Source organism: Octopus bimaculoides, chromosome 23, assembly GCF_046866305.1.
Source record: "Octopus bimaculoides isolate indiv1 chromosome 23, ASM4686630v1, whole genome shotgun sequence".
Lineage (NCBI taxonomy): Eukaryota > Metazoa > Mollusca > Cephalopoda > Octopoda > Octopodidae > Octopus > Octopus bimaculoides.
Window position 1 is genome coordinate 31,399,910 of NC_142950.1, and position 16,898 is coordinate 31,416,807.

The 16,898-nt window shown below is 38.2% G+C and overlaps 1 protein-coding gene across 1 annotated transcript in view; it reads left to right on the top strand.

Annotated features, from left to right (window-relative positions):
* Positions 1–16,898, top strand: part of LOC106883803 (uncharacterized) — a gene marked incomplete at both ends in the record, with an annotated part of 141,385 nt that overhangs the window by 48,788 nt on the left and 75,699 nt on the right. The window contains one exon of the mRNA XM_089340735.1: positions 7,547–7,582. Coding sequence (XP_089196861.1) covers positions 7,547–7,582 — 36 coding nt within the window. The remainder of the gene's footprint in view (positions 1–7,546; positions 7,583–16,898) is intronic.

Consider the following 16,898-nt stretch of genomic DNA (forward strand, 5'->3'; position numbering starts at 1 on the left):
AAGCCAAAGAGACTTCAAAGTAATCAGGAAACAGGATAGACAGATGGCTATGAACGCTTTTTTTTTTCTTTTTCTCCCCCCCCCCTCCAGTGAAGTAATGTACCACTAAGCACAGACTAATGTTTAGTGATATCAGAGTAAGAGCTAGACAGGTCGAGAGACACCAATGATCTAGAGAAAGGAAATATGAAGGTTGAAAGATGTGTCTTCTAGAACAATTGTTATCAGCCAGGGGCCAGATGGTCCCTGAATGTCCATACAAAATTTCTAGGGGTTCACACGACAAAATAGTAAATTGTGGATCCACGATAGTTTTTTTATTTTTTATTTTTTTCATTATTATTATTATTAAAAGAAGTATTTATAAAGGTAGTTTTGAAACATTGAATGTTTATGGGGGTCTGCCAGGATGAAATAGTAATCAAAGGGGTCTTTAGATAAAAAAAAATGGTTGAGAACCCCTGCACTACAAAAGGCTTCAGTAAAGTACCAGGTTGCACATATGTCAAAGGAGAGAGAGAGAGAGAAAGAACTTAGAAGACTTCTGTCTTATCTTTTATCTTTCACTTGTTGCAATCATTTTACTATGGCCATGCTGATGACCAAATTCACTCAAGAAGGCATTGGTCAGCCCGTAGCTACAATAGAAGATAATTGCCCAAGGTGCCACTCAGTGAGTCTGAACCTGAAACACTGCAGTTCCAAAGCTAGCTACTTAGCCACACAACCATACATGAAAGAATCAATGAAACAACCTGCTACAAGGCACACGGCTATTCTTTTGGTACCAATGTACCCTATTCTTTTGGTACCAACGTACCTTATTCTTTTGGTACCAACGTACCTTATTCTTTTGGTACCAACGTACCCTATTCTTTTGGTACCAACGTACCTTATTCTTTTGGTACCAACGTACCTATAACCATCCCTGTTTCCATGATACAAATTTCTTGGTTTAAAGCGATCTCAGTCAAAACCTTCTGTCACAATCTCATGCCAACCATAGGACGTAATTTGCTGCTCATCCTGGAATACGAACCGTTAGCTTCTTGGTTTGGATGTCTTGCCCACCACCCTGCGTTAACTTCATTCTAGATTCTCACAGACCTGATACCCTGTTGTGAGAAAGTACTACTACTGCTGCTACTACAACTGAGACTACCATTACTATCACTAATTGTTACCACCATGACAACCACTTGCTTGTTTTCACCGCTACCACTACTTCCACTACAACCACTTCTGATACTACAAACGCCACAACCACCACTGCTACTTGTACTATAACTACTACTGTGACAATTACTAACACCACCACCACCACACAACTACCTGTACTACAACTACTACTACCACTTCTACACTGGTACTATATAACTACTATTACAGCCACTACTACTAACCTCACAACTATGTAACTGCTACCAATGCAACCACCACCACTACTACTACTACTACTACTACCCTCACAACTATGCAGCTATTAGCACTACCACCACCACCACCACTGTTAACCTCACAACCATGCCACTACTCAACTATTACCACTACCACCACCACCACCACCATTACTGCTACTAACCTCACAACCGTGCAACTACTACCAGTGCCAACACTACTGCTACTACTACTACTACAAACCTCACAACCCTGCAACTACTACCGCCACCACCACCACCACCACACCTACTGCTACTACTATTATTCGTTACCACTGTTGTTGTTGTTGTTGTTAATTAAAGAGTTTTTGCATGGAAGTCGCAATTTGCCGTTTTTCGCAAATGCCACTGACTGCGGCTGGGCTGCATCTGCGACGACTGTTGGTGTTGCAGGTTTGTATTATCGCAGCAGCAAGTTGGAGTTCAGCGGCGGTGGTGGTGGGGGGGGAGGTGATGCAGGTGGGAAAAGTAGCGGGGAGGGGGGCACAGGAGTGGGTGGGTGTTGTTGTTGTTTTTTTTTATGCAAGCAACTGTTGTTGCATGCAAGCTATTCTTTCGCCATTGTGTGTAAATCTGTAAGGTTGCCATGGTAACAGTGGATGTCAGTTAGTTGATGATGAGGGGGAGGGGGAGGAGGAGGAGTAGGAGGATCGCAGTGGCAGCAAGAGGGATGGTCTGTTGGAGAGGTACTATCTGACAATATTATGTGTGTGTGGCCAGGTTTTGTTTTCAATGTTATAATAATAATAATAATAATAATAATAATAATTAATGATGATTATTCTTTTACTTGTTTCAGTCATTTGACTGCGGCCATGCTGGAGCACCGCCTTTAGTCGAACAAATCGACCCCAGGACTTATTCTTTGTAAGCCTAGTACTTATTCTATCGGCCTCTTTTTGCCGAACCGCTAAGTTATGGAGACGTAAACATACCAGCATCAGTTGTCAAGCGATGGTGGGGGGGACAAACACAGACACACACATGCACACATATATATATATATATAAGACAGGCTTCTTTCAGTTTCCATGTACCTAATCCACTCACAAGGCTTTGGTTGGCCCCCGGCTATAGTAGAAGACTCTTGCCCAAGGAGCCGTGATGATAATAATCCTTTCTACTCTAGGCACAAGGCCTGAAATTTGGGGGGGGGGGAGGTGCAGTCGATTTGATCGACCCCAGTATGCAACTGGTACTTAATTTATTTACCCAGAATAATGATGATAATGATAATTAATGACGATGATAATTAATGATAATTATGACAATAATGATAATGACAACAATAAGGATAATAACATTGTTTGTTCTACCTCTTGAGCCCTCCTCCCCCCTCTCTCCCTCTCTCTCTCACAAATATACATACATGTACACCCACCTACATGCACACCCACCCACACGCACACACACAATATTGATTACTATTGTCTGCAGGCTACACTAATTTAAAAGTAGTAGTAGTAGCAGCAGCAGTGGTAGTATTGTTTCTTAGTTTTTGTAGCAGGGTTTATGGTGGCGACGGTAGCACCAGTGGTAGTAATCGTGCTGATAGTTGTTTATGTTGTGGTGGTGGTAGTAGTAGTAGGGTACTGGTGATAATGGTAGTGGTGGTGCTTGTATTTTTGCAGCAGTGACTGTGGTTGTTGTTAAGGTGGTAGTAGTAGTGGTGGTGTGATTGTTGTTGTCAAGGTAGCAAGTAGTGTTAGTAATAAGAGTAGTGCTTGTAGTAGTAGTGGTGGTGGTGGTGGTGGTAAGCCATTGCTGAAAAGAATGTGTGTCATCTAGGGTGACCTGCGATGGTTGGTGGTTGTAGTGGTAGTACTTGTGGCAGTGGAGGTTGCAGTTTGTGGTGGTAGTAGTTGTGACAGTGGAGGTTGCAGTTTGTGGTGGTTGTAGTTGTGGCAATGGCAGTTGCAGTTGGGGGTGGTTGTGGTGGTGGTAATTGTGACAGTTGTTGTGGTGGTAGTAGTTGACAGTGGAGGTTGCAGTTGGTGGTGGTGGTGGTATGAGCTGAAGCTAACCATAATGATGATAGTTATGATGGCAGCAGTGGTGGTAATGATTGTAATGTTGGTAGTTCAGCTTTAGATAGATCCTGTCTGAACAGACCAGACCTGTGACCAAAAGCCTTCCAGTTGTGACCATCCCATCTTATTTTCAATGTAAGGAACCTGGAAAGGACAATATCCAATGAGTTCCTTTTCTGTTTGGCTTCTATTTAACCCTACCGGCCATATCCAGCCCAAATATTCCACTTGTTTCTACTCAAACCAGCTAGATCTGACCTCTCACACCTATCCTACAATGTCGTTCTAAAAGTATACAATTGTATCATCAAAATTTCGAAGCTATGAGATAAACGCATGATTAATTCAAAACAATGTGGATAAATAAAGGCACATCGATCGTGGTTAGCGCGTCAGGCTCACAATCATGAAGTAGTGAGTTCAATTCCCAGATTAGGCTGTGTGTGTTGTGTTCTTGAGCAAGACACTTTATTTCACGTTGCTCCAGTTCACTCAGCTGTAGAAATGAGTTGTGACATCACTGATGCCAAGCTGTATCAGCCTTTGCCTTTCCCTTGGATAGTATCGGTGGCATGGAGAGGAGAGGCTGGTATGCATGAGTGTCTGCTCATAAACAACCTTGCCTGGACTTGTGCAATAGAATAGACACTAGGCTTACAAAGAATAAGTCCTAGGATTGATTTCTTTGACTAAAAACTCCTTCAAGGCAATGCTCTAGCATGGCCACAGTCAAATGACTGAAACGTGTAAAAGAATAGAAGACTATATTACTTATAACCATATCTGCTTTTCTTTTTTTTTTCTGCTAGACTTCTTATCAGTGTGCTTCCTCTACTACCTATTTGTCTTCAGAGTCCATTACCATTCTGTAAAAGCTGTTGTTTTTCTTGTAGCACTATTGATCTCGCAACTGCAATACCATGCATCAAAGCTGACGCACAATCTATTTACTTACATGCATATGTGTGTGTGTGTGTGTATGTGTGAATAAAGGATAAATATGTGTTTATTAACTAGAGCAAGCTCAGGGGTTCAATTCCCAGCTGGCCTCTTAACAATTTTATTATGAATATTATGATTATTATTATTATTATTATTTATTTTCTATGTTTTTCTTCTCTCTTATGTTTATGCGTATGTTCATAGAAATACATGGGTCGGGGTGGAACATTTGTATATCCTTGTATACCTTTGTGCATTGGTGTGTGTGTGTGTGGGGGGTTGGGGTTGCTGTGTTTACATTTGTTTACAATCAGTTCAAGGGCAAGTAACAAATCTTGATTCTATCAATCTCTTCTTCACTCTGTAGGTTTGGGTTGGTGCCTTTGACGCTTTGAAAGCTTATTACCATCAATATCATACACACAAACACACACACACTCTCTCTCTCTCTCTCTCTCTCTCTCTCTCTCTCAGGCATACAAGCACACATTGGTGTGTAGGTCTCTCCCTTCCTCTTTCTCTCTCTCTCTCTCTCTCACACACCATGTATGTGCATATGTGCGTATTTGAATTTACTGCCAAGGGAAATGTACTCAGTACATGTGATAGAGTATATTCATATATTCAAAACTAAGTTGTTTTTACATAGTTATATATTTATTGCTAAAACTTTTTCCTTTCAACTTTTGTACCTGGCTAGTAACTTGAAGAGTCTTTGTGATGTGAAAGTGGTGTGCATATTTACACATTATATATATATATATATATATATATATATATATATATATATTATTCATTTAAAATACAGTGTACATTTAATACACATCAGAGATGCCTATAATAGGACATCTGATCTGCTAGAAAGAGCAGCCAAAGCTCTACACCACAATTAGGGATAATATATATATAAGTGTGTATGTGTGTGTGTGTGTATATAAGGCAATCTTTATCTCCAACTTAAAGTGGATGTTGTGTTAGAACACAGAATACTGCATTATTTACCTCAAGAATGTGTGTGTGCATATACTCAGTGTGCTCAACAACTAATTGGTGCTATGACCAATATCTATGTGAAGGAAATATACACAGATGCAATTTGCCATGGGGACTGTTAAGTCCAACATTTTGATCAGTTATTCTTCAGGACTAAATTAAAAATAAAAAAAAATAATGAGAAACAGCAGAATTTTACATCATCTAAGTTTTAAAAAAAAAATGATTGGAAAGACTGGCTGCAACTGATAGGGAACACAGAGCGCTATAAGCTTCATACATGAATAAGAAGTGGTAAGGGAAAAGAACACTGTAAGAGATGGAAGGAAAGGGGAATGGCTTTGGCAAGTTCACTGTCCTCTTTTTATCAGATTTACCAATATATACATACCTTGTTGTCTCAGACCCACACACACACACACACACACACACACACACACACATATGTATATATATATATATATATATATATATATATATATATATATATATACATACACACATGCACATCCATATACATGAACGAACTAGTTTGTTGTATTTGTTTATTCTTTTTATGTTACACCGTTTTTGTTTCATGCCTCTGCAGTAAAATCTGTATGTTACACGACTGTATTACTGCACGTCTACCACTCCATTTGTGTATATTCCACTGCACATTGCACCTGCTTTCATTTGTCTTATCATGTGGCATCACCTTAGCCAGTTCCACGTTTCTCATGCCTATTGCCATTAGCTACTGCACAGTGCATATTGCACCACTACCAGCAGTAACACGTTTTCTGAAACCTGCAATGTTATGTTTTCAGTTGCTATTCTGTATTAACTTGATAAATGCTTCATATTTAATTGACTCTAGCTCTCCTTTTTAGTTTATCCCCTAATTTATTTATTCCCTAGTGATACATCCTACTTGAGTCTGCATTCACCCCTAGTATTACACTCTCTTTGATTCAACCCCTAGTCATACATCCCATTTGATTTAGTGTTCAGCTTTAGTTATTTTGCTTAATTGGTCCCTACTCATACACCCTATCTGATTCAGCCCTTAGTGATACACTCTCTTTGATTCAACCCCCTAGTCATACACCCTACTTGATTCAGTATTCAGCCCCTTGTCAAACACCCTATTCGATTCTGTATTCATCCCCAAGTCATACACTCTTTGATTCGGCCCCTAGTCATATTCCCTGCTTGATTCGATATTCAGCCCCTTGTCATGCACTCTACCGGAGTTAGCCCTTAATTGTACATCCTATTTGATTTGGTCCCTCATGACATTTTGTACTCAATTCAATCCCTTGTTATACACACTTCTTGTAATATACTTTGCTTGATTCATCCCCTAGTCACGCATTGTATTTGATTCAGCCCTTAGAAATGAGCTCTACTTGATTTGGGCTCCTAGTCCTACACCCTACTTGAATTAGACCCTAATCATACACTGTTCTTGATTCAGCCCATAGAAATGCACTCTACTTGATTTGGCCCCTTGTCATACACCTCTACTTCAATTAACCCCTACACATACAAGTATACTTCACTTTATTCAGTTCTTAGACACTACTTGGTTAGTGCCTAGCCAGATGCCCTACTTAACACGTTACCCCTGCTGGACCAGACACTCTATAAGTCAGACATTCTCCAGGTTTCAACAACCTTCGTCTGACAAATCCCCGTTTCTGTCCATCAGACAAATTCACTTGGCTCCAAGTTCAAACACTCTACTTGCCTGCCCCTCTTTTGTCCAACATTCCACTTGAGCCAGCTTCTAATCACGCATAACCATCCACTAAGTAGTTCCCCCCCTCCCCACCTCACTCATCGCCACTCCAAAATTCCTTACAATGTCGCCCTCTTTTCAATCCTATTCCCCCCCCCCCCCTAACACTTATATTCCATCCAATTTCAAATCTCTGTTCATAAGTGTAAAATTTTTTAATTCAAACCAATAGAATAAAAATGAAAATAAAATTTTAAAATCCGAGTAAATTCTTTGAAAAAAAAATATTTAATTATCATAACTGAAATTACTTAATTATTTTTTTAAAAACTATTTTCTTTTGTTTCTTCTCTTCCCTATCCCTACTCCCATTTATTATTTTTTTTTTTTTCAATACCTCCCCCCCTGTTCTAAAACAGATATTTCACAAACGCACTTCATGCCTACACACTGAGGTTTGTAACATCTTCTTGTTCTCCTGTTGTAGTTGCTTTTTTTTCTTTTTTTTTTTGGCAGAGTTGAAGTGTTTTCTTTTTTTTTTGATTATTTTTGCCCTTTTGTTTTATTTTATCTTATTTTTATTCACCTCACCCCTGAATTTTTTTGTTTTTTAAACAAATATACTTTGCAAGACTTAACTCTCTCTCTCTCCTATAAAGTTCACTTTTCTTTTATATATATATGTATATACTGTTAATACTTCATTTAGAGAATTAACATTGCTTATATATATATATATATATATATATATATATATATGTGTGTATGTATATATTTTTTTTTATATTTTATTAACTTTTGTATTGTGTGATACCTAATTCTACTAAATTACAACAGCTGAAATTATTGATGAATTTTTTTTTAAAATACCTCCCAGAACACCCGCAGTTTTCATCTTTCATTTTACTATTTTTTTCCCCTCTTTATTTTAATTTTTTCATCATTTTTGCGTTTGTATTATTTCTTTGTTACAAAATTAACAAGGATTTTTTTTATTTTCTTTTGTGGTGGCAGGAGGCCGTTTTTGTTCTCAACTTGGTGTTTTTGGAATTTTCTGAAATAATTTCAGTTTATTGTTATGAATAAATATAACATATATCAATCTTTCGTTTGTTGTTGTTGTTTAGGCCCAGGATATTCTTGATAAAACTGACAGACAGACAAAGAGAGAAAGACATATATAATCAATCTTGTTATTATACCTACTTTCGTTTTATTTCTAATCATTTTTGGCTTATCTGGAACAAAATTAATCCAGTATGTTGTGAAAATTTTCAGATGATAAAGATGCGATTTGAGGAAGATTTCTAACAGTTTGATAAAACAGTAGTGGTGATAATAGTAATAACAAGCACTCAGAGAGTGCAAACCTCTGCCAAGGCAACACCAACATCCTCTAAACAATTAGCCAGAGATGATTTTTAAGATGAGAATATCTGAAATAAACTCGACTGCTCTCACAAACGAGAATACTAAAAATGAACCTGACTGCTCTCAAAAATTAAGTAAAAAAAAAAAAAAAAATGGATAAATAATCCAGAATCCTTGTCCGGTACCGGATGGATCCCAAAATCTAATCAGTTCGTGCCAGTCTCAAGGCCAAACATCCCTGAAGGTTTCATCCGAATCCATCCAGTGGTTCTTGAGATATCTTGTCCATGGACAAACAAACAAATGAGCCCAACTGAAAACAATACCTTCACTAAGGCAGGCATTCTGTTTCAATCTCCTTCGGCCAGTAAGCCAAGATATAGACAAATGGCTGGAGGAGATTGAAATAGAATGCCCAGTAGAGCTCCTACAGAAAGTTTGCCTCTTAGGGAGATTAAGGATTATCAGGTGGGCTCTAAGCACTTGAAAGACATCTGAAAATGTGTGGATACCTAAGGTTACAGGTATTAACTTTTGTATTGTGTGATACCTTAGGTAAGGTTGGTATGAGAGTCCAGATATGGCCAGTTTAAATGCTAAAAAAAGGTTAATCTCTTTGATTGTAGCTCAGCTGAATCAGAATCGGCTCATGACTAAACAACTGAATTCTTTGCTAACATGCTTGTTTTGTTTGTTTGTTTGTTTGTTTGCCTTTATATGATTTCCATACTGTAGCATTCCTCTCTTGCTCTCAGAGAAAGAGAGAGAGAGAAGAAATTATTCTTTTCCATTTAATTAATTCAAATGGTTTTGTTTTTGATTTTGTTCGTTGTGTGAGTTTCCTTGTGTTTGCTTTGATCTCACCTGATCTGCCTTCAAGTCTTTTTCATTAAGATAACGATGACTTTAATTACACACTTGCCTCGGTGTCATTTCATCACCTATATGTTTACTCATTGCTTTTACATCTGTCTTTTCCATACTCTCATGGATTATGCAAGATATATATGTGTGTGTGTATATGTATATGTATATATATATATATATATTGTTGTACTTGGGGATGGTCATATTGCCAGTTTAGCCAATAAAAACACACGCACTGTATATTTGGTGTTATTTTTTTTTTTTTTTTTTTTTTTTTTTTTTCAGCTTTATATTACATTAATCTTAATCTTAATCTTATTTCGGCCAGAGTTCTTTCGTCACACTTCTGTGACCTCATCAGTGGTCCTTTGTTTCCTTCTTTCTTATGTGTGTCTCACCTTGCTAACTATCAGCCATTTTGTATTTTGTATATATATATATATATATATATATATATACTGTGAAAATAATAAGGGTAGAAAATTTAGAAAAATTTTCATACTGGTAGCTAGCATGCGTAATAAAAGTCAACAGACAACATATTTTCATATATAATAGTATACAAACAATTTACATATTTATACATGAAATAAGTACCCTTTAACGGGACACTTTACATGCTAGAAAGGGCAGTTAAAGCCCAAACCACGAATGAGAGCAATTTCAAAAGGAATGAAAACAGAAAATATTTTTGTAGTTACCCTCAGACTAGAGTTTTTGTATCAATGTGCAAAATAAATTAATTTGCCATCTGTACTTCTTCAGTGAGGGCACTAAAATTAATGCATATTTACACAGCAAAGAGCACCAAAAATATACGTGCTACATACCTATATATTATAATTTTCAGATATATATATATATATATATATGTATATATATATTTGTTATTTATTCTTCATCTCGGAACCTTCAGCTGACTTGGATCTGGCGTCTATAGATGGCTGTGCAATAGTTGCAGTAAGTGTACCGTTGTGTGGCTTTGATGATTCGTTGTGTATTCAATCAGCCATTTGTGAATGTATGCATAACCGGAGAACAAATCCATGTTTACTTTAGTGAGTGCACATTTGTCATGATACATTGTTTGTAGACAGTAGTGCTTATCAATAACAGTGCCCGGTTCTCTCGAATCCTGGACGAGTTAAGAGTTATAATTTAACACACTCACCAGTAAAATTTCCACTCATTTACTTATTTATTTCTCTAAAATCTTCATTGCGTCTCCCAACCTTTTCAATAGTTGTTGACTAGTCATGCGTGGAAATTTTACCGGTGAGTGTGTTAAATTATAAGGCACCAAAAGAGAATAATTCTCCCCAGACCCAACAAAATATGCTTCAACACACAAACTCACATAAAGAATCTTGCAAACCAGATCCAAAAACAAAATATATATTAAGAGTTTATACTTTTTTATTTGTGGATGTCAACGGGTAGGAGTAATGGTGAGGGTGTACCTACTTCTGATTTTGTATGTTGTTATATTGTTTGTTTGTGTTTTTTATTTTTTTTTTTTTTATTGCTCTCCCAAATGTCTTCTAATAATGAATTAACATTTTTTTTTTCCCCCTCTCTTGACTAATTGGTCTAGTTTGTGTGTGTGTGTGTGTGTGTGAGGGTGTGCTTGCGCATGCGTTTGTGCATGGCTTGCACGTGCTGTCGTGTTCTTTGATGTCAAGTAGCCACTTCAAACGACAGAAACGTGTGCGTGCGCACGGGCGTTTGCATAGAGCTATTGCATTCATACACATGTATATACAGATAAATTGATGCGTGCGTATATGCGCAAGTACATTAAGAGTGTTATGGGCTGTGTGAAGAGCTGAAAACCCAAATCCTGTAGTGCCGACCTTAGAACATGGCACTTCAGTTCAGTGTTTCTTTTTTGTGGGGTTGGGTTGGGTCAGGGTTATCACTAGGCAATTGACTACAGCAGTAACAACAAGTAAAAGACCTGTGTTTTTTTTGTGTTTTTTGTGGGGGGGTGCTAGTTGATCAAATCGACCTCAGTACTTGACTGGTACTTTATTTTATTGACCCTGATAGGATGAAAGGCAAAGTTGACCTCAGCAGGATTTGAACTCAGAACATAAAAAGAAGAGTTGGCACAAATACTGCAAGGCTTCTTAGTCTGACGCTCTAACAATTCAACCAGGTGATCTTAACGATGTAATAACCAAAACTGTTTTTCTAAATTTTTTTTGCTTGTTTTTTTTTTTGTTACTAATAGATTATTTAGCCATTAAGGACAGCTTCCTGCCCTTAAAGAACGGGAAGAAATGCTGCTATGCATTCTTCTCGCTTTCTCCCCAGGCTTTTTCTCACTGCTAATGAGCAAATAACAACTCCTGTGTCGTTGCTCAATCTGCTTGAAACAACAGTCCAAATTTCTCTCGACTCATACAGGTGGGGGCTGAAAAGTTCCTGCATCTGAAGGTATCATGAAAAGCCTGGTTGAAGGCCCAACCTTCCAAGCTCTTTTAGAAAAACTGAAGAACCACTGAAATGAGTGTGTCAATCTGAGAGGGGAATTTGTTGGATAAAATCATGATTAACTGATCCTCCTGTATTTTCTTTTACCTTAAGCCAGGAACTTTTCCGCATCCTCTCATTTAGTTATACACACACACACACACACATATATCGTTGTCGTTGATTAACGTCCGCTTTCCATGCTGGCATGGGTTGGACAGTTTGACTGATTACTGGCAAACCAGAAGGCTGTATCAGGCTCCAGCCTGATCTGAGAAGGTTTCTACAGCTGGATGCCCTTCCTAATGCCAACCACTCTGAGAGTGTAGTGGGTGCTTTTATGTGCCACTGGCATGGGAGCCAGTCAGGCGGCCCTGGCAATGACCCATGCTCAAATGGTGCTTTGTACGTGCCTCCAGTATATGCATGTAGACTTGTATGTGTAGATGTTTGTGTCTGTGCTTTATACATGCCACCTCATATATCTATATATATATATATGAGGAGGTGCTGAAAAGTTCCTGGCTTTAAGAGTTTTGTAAAAGGCCTGGTTGGAGGCCCAGCCTTCCAAGTCCTTTTACAGGGCTTAAAGAAACTGAAGGGCCGCTGCAATACTAGTGTGACTCTAAGAGGGGAATATGTTGAATAAAATCATAATTAACTGATACCCCTGTGGGGTTTTTTTTTGGTTTTTTAACCCCAACCCAGGGGCTTTTCAGCACTCCCTTGTACAATCAAGGACGCAGATGGAATGGCCAGGGCTAAACCCCGTTTGACAAGTGGTTCGCTTGTTCAATCAGGGGCTCAGCTGGAGCAAACAGTGTCTGCTTCCCTTTGTCACTGCTGTCCCTCCTTTTTTTGCTTGTTGTAGTTGTTGTTATATACAATATTTGTAAAATGGACCTTGCTATTTAGACACAGAGGGAGGGTGTATGTATGTATGTATGTATGCCAGGGATACCTCTATGGCCCTTCCCACTCTCTCCCTTTAACATATTCCTACTTAAACTAACAAGCTTAAATCTTGTTATCAGTATGTATGTATGTGTGTGTGTGTGTATATATATATATATATATATTATTTAAATGTTGTATTTTTATTTTAATACACACACACACACACACACACCCTCGTATACAATGTTTGTTCTTTCAGCATTTACAAGCACAACTGCCCCTCCTGCCCCACATCTCCTCCATTTAACAGCAGCTGTTCAAATGTTATCTTTTCTTCTTCGTTCCCTCTCCATTCCCTCTCCAGAACCTCTGGAAAAAAAAACCTGTTCTGCTGCATCGTAAACGCTTTGATTACATTAGTAAGGTGTGTGTGTGTGTGTGTGTGTGTGTGTGTGTGTGTGTGTGTGTGCATGCGTATGTGCATACATACATAAATGCATGCATGTGGACATGTGTATATAAATGTTTGTCTCTGTGTGTAGATATATATTTATAGATACAGAACAATATCAGTATATACATGTGTGTGTGTGTGTGTATATATATGTGTGTATATAGAGAGAATTAGATTTTATATTTAGAGAAAGGAAGATAGAACTATACATATATATATATATATATATATATATATATATATATAGTCATCATCATTCAACATCTGCTTTCTATGCTGGCATGGGTTTGATTTGTTCAACTAAAATTCTATAAGGTGGTGCTACAGCATGGCTGCTGTTTAGAGACTGAAAGAAATCTAGATGAAAGGGCACTTGATCACAGCCTTTCCAAATCTATTGGGGCCACTGAGCTTTGTACCATCAATGATTCATTTAAACTGTTGCAGGTCAAAACTTCCAGGAAAGACATGAGCCAGATTTCAGAAGACCAATGTTTTAGGGAGAGACAACTGTGGCATAATAATAATAATAATAATAATAATAATAATAATAATAATGGTTAATGCAGGGCTGAGAAGGTTGAACACACAGTTGTTCTGTGGTGTTGTCCTTTGTGAAGATACAAGGACCAACTCAAAGCATCATTGAAATCCACTGGAATTGAGCCTAAATCATTTGAAACACGAACCTGAGACTGTACCAAGTGGCAGTGTTCCATCACTATCAGAACCAAAGGCTTCGAAGTCACCAGAAGAGAAAGGGAGAACTCATTCGACAGGAGAGAAAGGCTGAACAAAATCAATTTCATCTTCCACCAACATTACCATGCAGTGAAAGCCATCTCCACTTTTCTGTGCAAGAATTGGTCTACATAGTCATCAACGCTAACACCGTAAAGGAAGTGTTCAGCAAAGAAGAAAATAAATTCTAGGGTATGAGATAAAACCACCACTAATGAACACAGGGGAAGAACAGACTATGACCCTTACAGCAACAAACCTATTCCTGTCCCCCATCATACATTTGTAGTCTCTTTATACCTAGCATAAAGCTACCACCCTCTCTACTACACTCCCACTGAATCACAGGCAAGTTTTTTAGTCCTTTGAATGACATGGTAACCCCACATGTGCTGGTGCCACAACAAAAAGTACCCAGTTCATCAGTAATGTGGTTGGTGTAAAGAAAGACATCCAGCCATAGGGACCATGCCAGAACAGACTTTGGTCTTCAATGCAGTCCTTGGTTCTTTTCATGTCCTCTTGCCATGCCAACATTGAAGACGGACATTAGGTATGATGACGATGATGGGGATACTACAGGGTTATTCAAAAGTTACCATACATATGAACAATTTTTTTTTTTTTTATAAGAAACAGTTTTTTTATTTAAATGTTTCTTATAAAAAAAATAAACTTTTCCTATGTATGATGACTTTCGAATCACACTGTAGATATATATCCTTATATATATACACACACACACACACACATATACATACATCTGTGCATGCATATGTATATGTATGCAGGTGTGTGTGTATATATACATACACACACACACACCAGCATACATATACATAGAGAGAGATTAAATAGTTATAATGATGATGACAGTGGTACACGTGTGTATATGTATGCACATGCACACACATACACAATAATTTTATGGGAGGTGTGTGTATGCATGCGTATGAAAGGTTTTATATATATATATATATATATTATATCTGGTCTACTCCTAGTGTGATTTATACACCATCAGCATGTGCATACATAAGTGTGTGGTGGTGGGTGTCTGTATAAATCACTTGGCTGTTGTCTTGTCTTAATATATTTACTCTTGTCTCTGCTATTAATTATGTCAATTAAGTGTAGAAGACACATATATACATACATACATACACACATACACACATTTGTGTGGGTGTATATATATATATGTGTGTATCTTTATTTATATCTTTATATGTATATATATATGTATGTTATGTGTATAATATGCTCTTCTCCTCTGTCGCCACCCTCTCTCCCTGACTCTGTTTGTCCACAGAATTCTATTTGTCTTTGCAAGGGCAACCTTTTTCCCAGATGTCATCCGAAACTCTGCTTTAATGTTTTATTTATTTGGTTCTTATTATCTATTTACTTTATTTTATTTTACTCTTATATTTTTTTTAATGTTCTTTGGGTCAACCATTACACGTGCAGTGCAGAAGTTGTTCTTTAACCCTAGGTCGGCCTTTTTTTTTTTTTTTTGATCATCGGTCTGTCCCTGGGAACAATGAAGAATATTCCAGCTGCAACTACCACTTCTTTCTTTCGTTCTTCTTTCCCCCCCCCCCACTTCCGATGCAGTGTATCTAGAATCTTGTCATCCAGCATGTCCATTTGTTATTTAATGGTGTCTGTATGATTTGGGTTTTATTTAGCTGCTGTTTCTAGCAGACTGAACATCTGCATAGTGGTTCTTTCACATCTTGGCTTATCAGAGTAAAAGTTAGCATCATCTAACCTTGGATCTGCCTACACCTATGTATATATATATGGATATATATACACCTATGTGTGTATATTTAGGTGCAGGCGTGGTTGTGTGGTAAGAAGCTTGCTTTCCAACCACATGGTCCTGGGTTCAGTCCCACTGCATAGCACCTTGGGCAAGTGTCTTCTTCTATAACCTCAGACCGACCAAAGCCTTGTGAGTGGATTTTGTAGAAGGAAACTGAAAGAAGCCCATCATGTATATGTGTGTGTGTGTTTTTGTGTCAGTGCTTATCTCCCCACCATCACTTGACAATTGATGTTGGTGTGTTTATGTCCCCGAAATGTAGCAGTTTGGCAAAGGAGACCGATGGAGTAAGTATTAGACTTACAAAAAAATAAGTCTTGGAGTTGATTTCTTCGACTAAAGGTGATGCTCCAGCATGGCCGCAATCAACTGAAACGTGTAAAAAAAAAAGTGTGTGCTGTCTTAGTAATGATAATACTTTCTACTTTAAGCACAAGGCCTGAAATTTTGTGGGAGGGAGCCAGTCGATTAGATCAACCCCAGTATACAGCTGGCACTTAATTTATTCACCCCGAAAGGATGAAAGTCGACCTCTGTGGAATTTGACCTCAGAATGTAGTATTGGGCGAAATACCTCGAAGCATTTTGTCCAGCATGCCGCCTTTGGATTAATTCAGATTAATCTGAATAAACGAGCATTGCATTCGGCAGAGTAATCTGAACGCTAAAGGTTTAACCAAACATTTGAATTGACCATATCCAGCCCAAATATTCTGCCTCTCCTATGTTCAAGTTGGCCATGTCCAACCTCTCATACTTACCCTACAACATCACTCTAATAATAACCAATTACATCAAGGCCAGTCAAGCAGTACTGGCTGTCGCCAGTACCGCCTGACTGGCCTTCGTAGGATTTTCGAGCGAGATCGTTGCCAGTGCCCCTGGACTGGCTCTTGTGCGGGTGGCACATAAAATACACCATTTTGAGCGTGGTTGTTGCCAGTACCGCCTGACTGGCCTTCGTGCAGGTGACACGTAAAAGCACCCACTACACTCTCTGAGTGGTTGGCGTTAGGAAGGGCATCCAGCTGTAGAAACTCTGCCAAATCAGATTGGAGCTTGGTGTTGCCATCCGGTTTCACCAGTCCTCAGTCAAATCGTCCAACCCATGCCAGCATGGAAAGCGGACGTTAAA